The sequence below is a fragment of the Oncorhynchus mykiss genome, chromosome 2 (assembly GCF_013265735.2).
Source record: "Oncorhynchus mykiss isolate Arlee chromosome 2, USDA_OmykA_1.1, whole genome shotgun sequence".
Taxonomy (NCBI): domain Eukaryota; kingdom Metazoa; phylum Chordata; class Actinopteri; order Salmoniformes; family Salmonidae; genus Oncorhynchus; species Oncorhynchus mykiss.
In genome coordinates, this window is record NC_048566.1 from 4,289,954 (window position 1) to 4,303,347 (window position 13,394).

Below are 13,394 nucleotides of genomic sequence, written 5' to 3' on the forward strand. Positions count from 1 at the left end.
CCTTTACTCTGTGGTAAAACAGGCTCTGACTGAAGCCTTGTGTTTACTGCCTGCCTTTCCTCTGTGGTAAAACCGGCTCTGACTCTCACATTGATCACATGCTGCTGCCTCTTAACAGAGGCACTAAAAGCGAGTCACAGCTCTTGAAGTGGCCCATAAACTCTCATTCTATGGGGACCTTTGGAAGGAGATAATGACAGAGAGAGTTGACTCACTGCTTCCAAATGTTACATCTAACGTTGCTAGAGCGGCAGTTTTATAATGTTGGTCGAACGTTGCCAGAGTTGAGGTCATTTTATAATATGAATGAGGCAGAACATCTCCGTCATGGCAACCACAGCCATGTAATACATATAATCACAACACAACAGGAGACAGTAGAGGTCTGAGGAGACTCAGACAACACAACAGGAGACGGTAGAGGTCTGCTGAGACTCAGACAACACAACAGGAGACGGTAGAGGTCTGAGGAGACTCAGACAACACAACAGGAGACGGTAGAGGTCTGAGGAGACTCAGACAACACAACAGGAGACGGTAGAGGTCTGCTGAGACTCAGACCACAACACAACAGGAGATAGTAGAGGTCTGCTGAGACTCAGACCACAACACAACAGGAGACAGTAGAGGTCTGCTGAGACTCAGACCACAACACAACAGGAGACAGTAGAGGTCTGCTGAGACTCAGACCACAACACAACAGGAGACAGTAGAGGTCTGCTGAGACTCAGACCACAACACAACAGGAGACCGTAGAGGTCTGCTGAGACTCAGACCACAACACAACAGGAGACAGTAGAGGTCTGCTGAGACTCAGACCACAACACAACAGGAGACAGTAGAGGTCTGCTGAGACTCAGACCACAACACAACAGGAGACAGTAGAGGTCTGCTGAGACTCAGACCACAACAGGAGACAGTAGAGGTCTGCTGAGACTCAGACCACAACACAACAGGAGACAGTAGAGGTCTGCTGAGACTCAGACCACAACACAACAGGAGACAGTAGAGGTCTGCTGAGACTCAGACCACAACACAACAGGAGACAGTAGAGGTCTGCTGAGACTCAGACCACAACACAACAGGAGACAGTAGAGGTCTGCTGAGACTCAGACCACAACACAACAGGAGACCGTAGAGGTCTGCTGAGACTCAGACCACAACACAACAGGAGACAGTAGAGGTCTGCTGAGACTCAGACCACAACACAACAGGAGACAGTAGAGGTCTGCTGAGACTCAGACCACAACACAACAGGAGACAGTAGAGGTCTGCTGAGACTCAGACCACAACACAACAGGAGACAGTAGAGGTCTGCTGAGACTCAGACCACAACACAACAGGAGACAGTAGAGGTCTGCTGAGACTCAGACCACAACACAACAGGAGACAGTAGAGGTCTGCTGAGACTCAGACCACAACACAACAGGAGACAGTAGAGGTCTGCTGAGACTCAGACCACAACACAACAGGAGACAGTAGAGGTCTGCTGAGACTCAGACCACAACACAACAGGAGACAGTAGAGGTCTGCTGAGACTCAGACCACAACACAACAGGAGACAGTAGAGGTCTGCTGAGACTCAGACCACAACACAACAGGAGATAGTAGAGGTCTGCTGAGACTCAGATCACAACACAACAGGAGACAGTAGAGGTCTGCTGAGACTCAGACCACAACAGGAGACAGTAGAGGTCTGCTGAGACTCAGACCACAACACAACAGGAGATAGTAGAGGTCTGCTGAGACTCAGACCACAACACAACAGGAGACAGTAGAGGTCTGCTGAGACTCAGACCACAACACAACAGGAGACAGTAGAGGTCTGCTGAGACTCAGACCACAACACAACAGGAGACAGTAGAGGTCTGCTGAGACTCAGACCACAACACAACAGGAGACAGTAGAGGTCTGCTGAGACTCAGACCACAACAGGAGACAGTAGAGGTCTGCTGAGACTCAGACCACAACACAACAGGAGATAGTAGAGGTCTGCTGAGACTCAGACCACAACACAACAGGAGACAGTAGAGGTCTGCTGAGACTCAGACCACAACACAACAGGAGACAGTAGAGGTCTGCTGAGACTCAGACCACAACACAACAGGAGACAGTAGCGGTCTGCTGAGACTCAGACCACAACACAACAGGAGACCGTAGAGGTCTGCTGAGACTCAGACCACAACACAACAGGAGACAGTAGAGGTCTGCTGAGACTCAGACCACAACACAACAGGAGACAGTAGAGGTCTGCTGAGACTCAGACCACAACACAACAGGAGACAGTAGAGGTCTGCTGAGACTCAGACCACAACACAACAGGAGACAGTAGAGGTCTGCTGAGACTCAGACCACAACACAACAGGAGATAGTAGAGGTCTGCTGAGACTCAGATCACAACACAACAGGAGACAGTAGAGGTCTGCTGAGACTCAGACCACAACACAACAGGAGACAGTAGAGGTCTGCTGAGACTCAGACCACAACACAACAGGAGACAGTAGAGGTCTGCTGAGACTCAGACCACAACACAACAGGAGACAGTAGAGGTCTGCTGAGACTCAGACCACAACACAACAGGAGACAGTAGAGGTCTGCTGAGACTCAGACCACAACACAACAGGAGACAGTAGAGGTCTGCTGAGACTCAGACCACAACACAACAGGAGACAGTAGAGGTCTGCTGAGACTCAGACCACAACACAACAGGAGATAGTAGAGGTCTGCTGAGACTCAGATCACAACACAACAGGAGACAGTAGAGGTCTGCTGAGACTCAGACCACAACAGGAGACAGTAGAGGTCTGCTGAGACTCAGACCACAACACAACAGGAGACAGTAGAGGTCTGCTGAGACTCAGACCACAACACAACAGGAGACAGTAGAGGTCTGCTGAGACTCAGACCACAACACAACAGGAGACAGTAGAGGTCTGCTGAGACTCAGACCACAACACAACAGGAGACAGTAGAGGTCTGCTGAGACTCAGACCACAACACAACAGGAGACAGTAGAGGTCTGCTGAGACTCAGACCACAACAGGAGACAGTAGAGGTCTGCTGAGACTCAGACCACAACACAACAGGAGATAGTAGAGGTCTGCTGAGACTCAGACCACAACACAACAGGAGACAGTAGAGGTCTGCTGAGACTCAGACCACAACACAACAGGAGACAGTAGAGGTCTGCTGAGACTCAGACCACAACACAACAGGAGACAGTAGAGGTCTGCTGAGACTCAGACCACAACACAACAGGAGACCGTAGAGGTCTGCTGAGACTCAGACCACAACACAACAGGAGACAGTAGAGGTCTGCTGAGACTCAGACCACAACACAACAGGAGACAGTAGAGGTCTGCTGAGACTCAGACCACAACACAACAGGAGACAGTAGAGGTCTGCTGAGACTCAGACCACAACACAACAGGAGACAGTAGAGGTCTGCTGAGACTCAGACCACAACACAACAGGAGATAGTAGAGGTCTGCTGAGACTCAGATCACAACACAACAGGAGACAGTAGAGGTCTGCTGAGACTCAGACCACAACACAACAGGAGACAGTAGAGGTCTGCTGAGACTCAGACCACAACACAACAGGAGATAGTAGAGGTCTGCTGAGACTCAGACCACAACACAACAGGAGACAGTAGAGGTCTGCTGAGACTCAGACCACAACACAACAGGAGACAGTAGAGGTCTGCTGAGACTCAGACCACAACACAACAGGAGACAGTAGAGGTCTGCTGAGACTCAGACCACAACAGGAGACAGTAGAGGTCTGCTGAGACTCAGACCACAACACAACAGGAGATAGTAGAGGTCTGCTGAGACTCAGACCACAACACAACAGGAGACAGTAGAGGTCTGCTGAGACTCAGACCACAACACAACAGGAGACAGTAGAGGTCTGCTGAGACTCAGACCACAACACAACAGGAGACAGTAGAGGTCTGCTGAGACTCAGACCACAACACAACAGGAGACAGTAGAGGTCTGCTGAGACTCAGACCACAACACAACAGGAGACAGTAGAGGTCTGCTGAGACTCAGACCACAACACAACAGGAGACAGTAGAGGTCTGCTGAGACTCAGACCACAACACAACAGGAGACAGTAGAGGTCTGCTGAGACTCAGACCACAACACAACAGGAGACAGTAGAGGTCTGCTGAGACTCAGACCACAACACAACAGGAGATAGTAGAGGTCTGCTGAGACTCAGATCACAACACAACAGGAGACAGTAGAGGTCTGCTGAGACTCAGACCACAACAGGAGACAGTAGAGGTCTGCTGAGACTCAGACCACAACACAACAGGAGACAGTAGAGGTCTGCTGAGACCCAGATCACAACACAACAGGAGACAGTAGAGGTCTGAGGAGACCCAGATCACAACACAACTATCCATCTCCAATCATCTGGAGTGATTGGTAAAGAAAAATATAACCGCAGTTGTTAGACAGAACAATGACTTATACCCTGTCGCCGTGGTAACACAGAACAATGACTTATACCCTGTCGCCGTGGTAACACAGAACAATGACTTATACCCTGTAGCAGTGGTTAGACAGAACAATGACTTATACCCTGTCGCCGTGGTAACACAGAACAATGACTTATACCCTGTCGCCGTGGTAACACAGAACAATGACTTATACCCTGTAGCAGTGGTTAGACAGAACAATGACTTATACCCTGTCGCCGTGGTAACACAGAACAATGACTTATACCCTTTAGCAGTGGTTAGACAGAACAATGACTTATACCCTGTAGCAGTGGTAACACAGAACAATGACTTATACCTTGTCGCCGTGGTAACACAGAACAATGACTGATACCCTGTAGCAGTGGTAACACAGAACAATGACTTATACCTTGTCGCCGTGGTAACACAGAACAATGACTGATACCCTGTAGCAGTGGTTAGACAGAACAATGACTTATACCTTGTCGCCGTGGTAACACAGAACAATGACTTATACCCTGTAGCAGTGGTTAGACAGAACAATGACTTATACCCTGTAGCAGGGGTTAGACAGAACAATGACTTATACCCTGTAGCAGGGGTTAGACAGAACAATGACTTATACCCTGTAGCAGGGGTTAGACAGAACAATGACTTATACCCTGTAGCAGGGGTTAGACAGAACAATGACTTATACCCTGTAACAGTGGTTAGACCGAACAATGACTTATACCCTATAGCAGGGGTTAGACAGAACAATGACTTATACCCTGTAGCAGGGGTTAGACAGAACAATGACTTATACCCTGTAGCAGGGGTTAGACAGAACAATGACTTATACCCTGTAGCAGGGGTTAGACAGAACAATGACTTATACCCTGTCGCCGTGGTGACATAGAACAATGACTTATACCCTGTAGCAGTGGTAACACAGAACAATGACTTATACCCTGTAGCCGTGGTAACACAGAATAATGACTTATACCCTGTAGCAGTGGTAACACAGAACAATGACTTATACCTTGTAGCCGTGGTAATACAGAACAATGACTTATACCCTGTCGCCGTGGTGACATAGAACAATGACTTATACCCTGTAGCAGTGGTAAAACAGAACAATGACTTATACCCTGTAGCCGTGGTAACACAGAACAATGACTTATAACCTGTAGCAGTGGTAACACAGAACAATGACTTATACCTTGTAGCCGTGGTAACACAGAACAATGACTTATACCCTGTCTTAGTGGTGACATAGAACAATGACTTATACCCTGTAGCAGTGGTAACACAGAACAATGACTTATACCCTGTCGCCGTGGTAACACAGAACAATGACTTATACCCTGTCGCCGTGGTAACACAGAACAATGACTTATACCCTGTCGCCGTGGTGACATAGAACAATGACTTATACCCTGTAGCAGTGGTAACACAGAACAATGCCTTATACCCTGTCGCCGTGGTGACATAGAACAATGACTTATACCCTGTAGCAGTGGTAACACAGAACAATGACTTATACCTTGTCGCCGTGGTGACACAGAACAATGACTTATACCCTGTAGCAGTGGTAACACAGAACAATGACTTATACCTTGTCGCCGTGGTAACATTGAACAATGACTTATACCCTGTAGCAGTGGTAACACAGAACAATGACTTATACCTTGTCGCCGTGGTGACACAGAACAATGACTTATACCCTGTAACAGTGGTAACACAGAACAATGACTTATACCCTGTAGCCGTGGTAACACAGAACAATGACTTATACCCTATAGCAGTGGTAACACAGAACAATGATTTATACACTGCAGTTTAACATGGCTCCTTCTCTACAAATTCTCTGCAGCCTAAAATAACCAGTATCTCATTCATTTCAGCCACGGCCTGGCCATGAAATGGTTAACAAACACTTTTTCTGAGAAATGAAGTGCTCTTTTCTAGGAGTATTAACTCCTGAGTGACTGGGGCCTTCTGGGTAACGGTTGACTCGTTGCCAAGAAAAATAAGGGATTGTGTTTTTGATGTAATTTGCAGCGAGGGGATGCTCTAGAATTCCTTCACTGCATGAAATTAGGGTGAAGTTGAGACAATGAATTGCCATGTTGCAAAACAGTCCTAAAACATGTTTGTTTTTGCCAACACTGTTGCAATAGTGAGTCAGCAATCAAATCAAATGTTTCTCCCATCGAGAGCTAACTCTCCTGTCCCGTTCTGTGTTTCTCCCATCGAGAGCTAACTCTCCTGTCCCGTTCTGTGTTTCTCCCATCGAGAGCTAACTCTCCTGTCCCGTTCTGTGTTTCTCCCATCGAGAGCTAACTCTCCTCTCCCTTTCTGTTGTTTCTCCCATCGAGAGCTAACTCTCCTCTCCCTTTCTGTTGTTTCTCCCATCGAGAGCTAACTCTCCCTTTCTGTTGTTACTCCCATCGAGAGCTAACTCTCCTCTCCCTTTCTCTGTTTCTCCAATCGAGAGCTAACTCTCCTGTCCCGTTCTGTGTTTATCCCATCGAGAGCTAACTCTCCTCTCCCGTTCTGTGTTTCTCCCATCGAGAGCTAACTCTCCTCTCCCTTTCTGTTGTTTCTCCCATCGAGAGCTAACTCTCCTCTCCCTTTCTCTGGTTTCTCCCATCGAGAGCTAACTCTCCTGTCCCGTTCTGTGTTTCTCCCATCGAGAGCTAACTCTCCTCTCCCTTTCTCTGTTTATCCCATCGAGAGCTAACTCTCCTCTCCCTTTCGCTGGTTTATCCCATTGAGAGCTAACTCTCCTCTCCCTTTCGCTGGTTTATCCCATTGAGAGCTAACTCTCCTCTCCCTTTCTCTGTTGTTTCTCCCATCGAGAGCTAACTCTCCTCTCCCTTTCTGTTGTTTCTCCCATCGAGAGCTAACTCTCCTCTCCCTTTCTCTGTTTATCCCATCGAGAGCTAACTCTCCTCTCCCTTTCTGTTGTTTCTCCCATAGAGAAATGCATGTGTAGACATGGCTAACTCCTCTGTTCTTCTCCCTCCTCTAGGTGTGTCAGTTTGTGGTCTCGGTCAACGGGCTAAACGTGCTGTCTCTGGACTACAGGACAGTCAGTAACCTCATCCTGACCGGGCCCAGGACCGTTGTCATGGAAGTCATGGAGGAAGCAGATTACTGAAGAGGCAGGCGATCACGTGGCAGGGGGTGTGGCTGAGCAGAGTAGACCCAAGGCAGACTCTAAAGACACCATAGAGATAGAAGTGCCTTTATGGAACTCTGTGGGAAACTCTCTCTGGGCTTCTAACTCAATGGGAAACTCTCTCTGGGCTTCTAACTCAATGGGAACCTCTCTAGGCTTCTAACTCAATGGGAAACTCTCTCTGGGCTTCTAACTCTATGGGAAACTCTCTCTGGGCTTCTAACTCTATGGGAAACTCTCTATGGGCTTCTAACTCTATGGGAAACTCTCTATGGGCTTCTAACTCTATGGGAAACTCTCTCTGGGCTTCTAACTCTATGGGAAACTCTCTCTGGGCTTCTAACTCTATGGGAAACTCTCTCTGGGCTTCTAACTCTATGGGAAACTCTCTCTGGGCTTCTAACTCTATGGGAAACTCTCTCTGGGCTTCTAACTCTATGGGAAACTCTCTCTGGGCTTCTAACTCTATGGGAAACTCTCTCTGGGCTTCTAACTCTATGGGAAACTCTCTCTGGGCTTCTAACTCTATGGGAAACTCTCTCTGGCCTTCTAATTCTATGGGAAGACTCAAGCTCTGCCAGCCACCACCCACGTCTCTTTCCTATTGGACGCTGCTTCCCTCTGATGGCCGCCAATAGAACTGCTTTGAGAAGAGAGATGGACATTAGTTACTCTGTTAGATACACACATCTAGTCATTGGTCTCCTGTCTCATCTGTCTAGTTGATGTTGAGACATCAGATGGACCCTGATAACATAACAGCCCCCTGCTCCTTGATTTAGGGGACTGTGCCCTGCTGTCCCCTTCTGGTTTCTCACTGTCTCCTGTGGTCTGTGTTTTCTTTATGTATTGATGGTACTACCTACCCATGTGTGAAGCTGTTTGGGGAGAGACAGTTCTGGACCTGTCTAGATCTGTCTGTCTTTCTCTATCCCGGGATGAGATGTGGTGAAGTTGAAGACAGGCCTGAAGGAGACGGGCGGCATATCATTCGGGACAGGCCTGAAGGAGACGGGCGGCATATAATTCGGGACAGGCCTGAAGGAGACGGGCAGCATATCATTCGGGACAGGCCTGAAGGAGACGGGCAGCATATCATTCGGGACAGGCCTGAAGGAGACAGGCAGCAGATCATTTCGGGACAGGCCTGAAGGAGACAGGCAGCATATCATTTGGGACAGGCCTGAAGGAGACAGGCAGCATATAATTTCGGGACAGGCCTGAAGGAGACAGGCAGCATATCATTTCGGGACAGGCCTGAAGGAGACGGGCAGCATATCATTTCGGGACAGGCCTGAAGGAGACAGGCAGCATATCATTTCGGGACAGGCCTGAAGGAGACAGGCAGCATATCATTAGGGACAGGCCTGAAGGAGGCAGGCAGCATATCATTCGGGACAGGCCTGAAGGAGACAGGCAGCATATCATTCGGGACAGGCCTGAAGGGGAGAGAGACGGCATGTCATTCAGGACAGGCCTGAAGGAGACAGGCGGCATATCATTCGGGACAGGCCTGAAGGAGACAGACAGCATATCATTAGGGACAGGAGTGTGAGGCATTAACAAGTGACTGTTCAATCCTCTGGGCCACATGATGCAAACCACGTCCAACTAATCCAGAGCTGTTTGGACGTGTGACACAGATACCAGCCTGGTTCCACTGTGCCGTTGGCTAGAGATCACTCACTATACATTGTGGCAGTTGTGTGAAGTTGGCCTTAGTTTAACCAAGCAAACAGGGTTGTAATATTGTTCATGTTTATGCAGGACTAATTGTTGTTGATGATTTGTCTTTTCACTTAGGGCGAGTTTCCCGGACAACAAATCCTGGACTAAAAAATCTAAATCAATAGATATTCTCCATTTGAAAGTCCAAGATTATTCTTTGTTCAGGAAACCGTCCTTTTGAAGACAAAGTAGGTAGCTACTGGCTAGTTAATGAGGTAACACTTGACTGGATGGTTCTACTGTCTGTAGGCCTGAATATCATGATTATAATTACCACATAAAGGATAGGACTCGATATGTAGACCTAAAGGATATGTAGACCTAAAGGATATGTAGACCTAAAGGATATGTAGACCTAAAGGATATGTAGACCTAAAGGATATGTAGACCTGAAGGATATGTAGACCTGAAGGATATGTAGACCTAAAGGATATGTAGACCTAAAGGATATGTAGACCTAAAGGATATGTAGACCTAAAGGATATGTAGACCTAAAGGATATGTAGACCTAAAGGATATGTAGACCTAAAGGATATGTAGACCTGAAGGATATGTAGACCTAAAGGTTGCGCCTGTAACAACTACCTTCACTCTGTCATGACACAACGAACTATTACCCATCAGGCCCCTTTCCCAGACATGCATTTTGCTTCGTCTTGGACTAGAAAGCAAGCTGAAGGGAGAATCTCCCGTTGAAAGAGCTTTTTGGTCCAGGGAATCTGCTCATGGTGATATAAATGGGGTGGTTTGCATAGTTTTCTAAGATTTATAATGTGTAATGACCGTGATGAGTCTGTTTCTTTAGCTCCGGCATTGAGGCCTATGATGACACCCACCTGTTACCAATAGCCGAATGTGGATGTCTTATATCCACTATAGTCCCTAGTCTTTCAGAAGTGGCATGTTCCACACTACCGTCAATTCTATAATATATGGATATGTTAATATATATATATATATATATTTAATGTAGATCTGTGTATGGATGTAGGCTGACTAAGGCACTTTAAAAATGAAAATAACTGCATCAGTTTGTTTTCTAGTTAAAATGTCAGAAAATGGATAGTGTGTTAAGACGTCACGATACTGTACCATCCTGAAACATAAACACATGATGATCAACCCTTTCTATTCGCCATCAGACCCGGTTCTACTTGTATTTAAGAAGGAGAAAGGGGTTTTATTTCGGTAGCTAGCTGTGAATTTAAAGTAGAAGAACTATTGGTGGCACGAGAGAAACAATCTATGGCAGTATTTAATAACAGAGTCATCTGTAGCTCAGTGTACCAGGGTCAACTGTGGTCTTATGACATCAATTCCTGGTCAGATAAAGTAGCCTAGGTTCATTGTAAGATTTAATAATAAAATAATAGCAGTACAAGCTCTATGTTCATCTTTCTTCGATATGCAGTGTTGTTGTTTACCATAATGTCAAGCCTCAAATCATCAGGTTTGATTTTAGATTTTTTTTTTTAAAACAGTCACTTTTTGACAAGCTAGGATTCTGTCTCTTTTTATAATGTGCTTACGTGTGTAAAGCAACTAAATGCATCATACACTTACATAGTTTCTTGAATGTAGTGCTTGCTAACGATCCAGGGTTCTTTTTTCAGGACTGATATATCAATGGTTAAGCTCTCACTATGAACATTAGACATCAGTGATTGGGTGAATGGTTGCTCTCACTATGAACATTAGGCATCAGTGATTGGGTGAATGGCTGTTCTCACTATGAACATTAGACATCAGTGATTGGGTGAATGGCTGCTCTCACTAAGAACATTAGACATCAGTGATTGGGTGAATGGCTGCTCTCACTAAGAACATTAGACATCAGTGATTGGGTGAATGGCTGCTCTCACTAAGAACATTAGACATCAGTGATTGGGTGAATGGCTGCTCTCACTAAGAACCTTAGACATCAGTGATTGGGTGAATGGCTGCTCTCACTAAGAACATTAGACATCAGTGATTGGGTGAATGGCTGCTCTCACTAAGAACATTAGACATCAGTGATTGGGTGACCCACTGCAATGCATGAGGTTTTCGTGGTATGTTGGTTTTACACATTTCTACTCCACCACCTAGTTTCATGTTAGTCCTGTAATGAATTATTGGTTCTGCCATACTAGGAAAGGCTTGTGTTGTTTGGTTAAGCAAGAACTTAGAGAAATTCACATTACAATGAGTCATTTTAATACTTCAGCTGTTTTTGGTTCCACTTTACTGAAAGCATCCAGGGTAAAACGCATGATAACGTGTTATTACCATGAGCCTTTTATAATGTCTTATCAGGCTTATAAAAATGCTTATCCTGTATTAACACCTGTGTGTTTTAAACAGACACAATGACCAGAAAGAGCTGGAAATCCAGTCACTATTGGAACTTCTTAAATGTGCCATGTTATACATCTTGAAACATTTGCCTTAACTTTTTGTGATTTTGCTGCACGTCTTCTTTTCAGTTGGTGGTCGTTTTTAATATTTGAATATCTTCTCCTTAATTAAAGGGTTCACTATGCAATCCTCTTCCTGATCTGTCTTACTATATTAACCTTCTGCTGATTATTTTACAGACTGGACATCTTTTATTTTATTCTTGACAATCAGTGTTTTCTTGATACACAAGGTCTGAGTTTCCAAATGTTAGTGCACTACTTTGGACCAGGGCCCAGTGGTGGGGGTGGGGGGGGTTATATCACTATATAGGGAATAGAATGCCATTTGGGACGCTACGGAGATCTGAACAGCACAATGACCTGACGGCAGTACGGATAGAGATACAACCTGCCACGTACTCTCTGCTTCATAGAAGGTTTTACTAATGGTAATGAATCTATGACTTTTTGATTAAAAAATATTTAAAAAATCTGTTTATTTTTACCAATCAGTCAGCAGCTCATTTTAAAGGGATTCATTCATCTACAGATCATTATGTTCCTAAAATAATCTATGTACATTAAATGATCTAGATTACACTCTGGGCTCACCAAGTGACTATATAAAGGCTCTAATAGCAGTTTGTGTACATACATTTTATAAAATACATTGTGTGGATGAATGAATGTCAGGATAATGAAAATAAATAAGTTCACGTCTGGCATCACATCTGGCATCACGTCTGTGTTGTGCAATGCAGCTAAAGGCATAAAGTTCATATGTAAAGTTCACAATGTAAAGTTCATATGTGTTTTAATAAACATACTGGTTTGGTTCAACATGTATTTACAGCGTCATACTTCCTGTTAAAGTTAGTTTGGTCAAATGACTTACCTAATCATGTATTAATTACTGGTTAGTAAATAGTCACAAACTCCGTCTCAGATGGACCACTAGGCCTCACATCAGGTGTATTCAACTCTGACCCTACGAGGTCCGGAACCCGGCTGGTTTTCTGTTCTACCTAATCATTAATTGCAACCACCTGGTGTCTCAGGTCTAAATCGGCCTCTGGTTAGAGGGGAACAGTGACTGGTGTCTCAGGTCTAAATCAGTCTCTGGTTAGAGGGAGACAGTGACTGGTGTCTCAGGTCTAAATCGGCCTCTGGTTAGAGGGGAACAATGACTGGTGTCTCAGGTCTAAATCAGCCTCTGGTTAGAGGGGAACAGTGACTGGTGTCTCAGGTCTAAATCGGCCTCTGATTAGAGGGGAACAGTGACTGGTTATTCCCTACCACAGCTAATCCCTACCATTGTAACGCAGAGTTGTCATAATACTTAAGTAATTGTACATTACACCAGGGGTGTCAGACACAATATAAGTAACCTAATGTATCCCTTTAACTGCCCTGTATGCCTCTACTGAACCTACAGCTATTGTATGCAGTAATCATGTGCCTATGAACCAGATTTATACTGTTAGCACTGAGCCGGTGTGCCCTAGGAGGAAGTCCACTGTGAGCAGCTCACCCTTCACTAGCATAAAGAACACGAGCACATCTACTGCTACTAAGCTTCCCAGTAAAGCAATGAAACCAAGTAAGCTTTCCAGAAGAAAAGTGCTCAAAATAACCCACGGTAATATATGTA

The 13,394-nt window shown here is 45.6% G+C and overlaps 1 protein-coding gene across 4 annotated transcripts in view; it reads left to right on the plus strand.

The window, feature by feature from the left end:
• The window catches only part of deptor (DEP domain containing MTOR-interacting protein), a 65,657-nt gene extending 53,074 nt beyond the window's left edge, over window positions 1–12,583 (plus strand). For all 4 annotated transcript variants that reach the window (XM_036935488.1, XM_036935491.1, XM_036935497.1 and 1 more), the window contains one exon: window positions 7,488–12,583. In XM_036935488.1, coding sequence (XP_036791383.1) covers window positions 7,488–7,616 — 129 coding nt within the window. In that variant the 3' untranslated portion in view covers window positions 7,617–12,583. The remainder of the gene's footprint in view (window positions 1–7,487) is intronic.
• The last annotated feature ends 811 nt before the right edge of the window (window positions 12,584–13,394 follow it).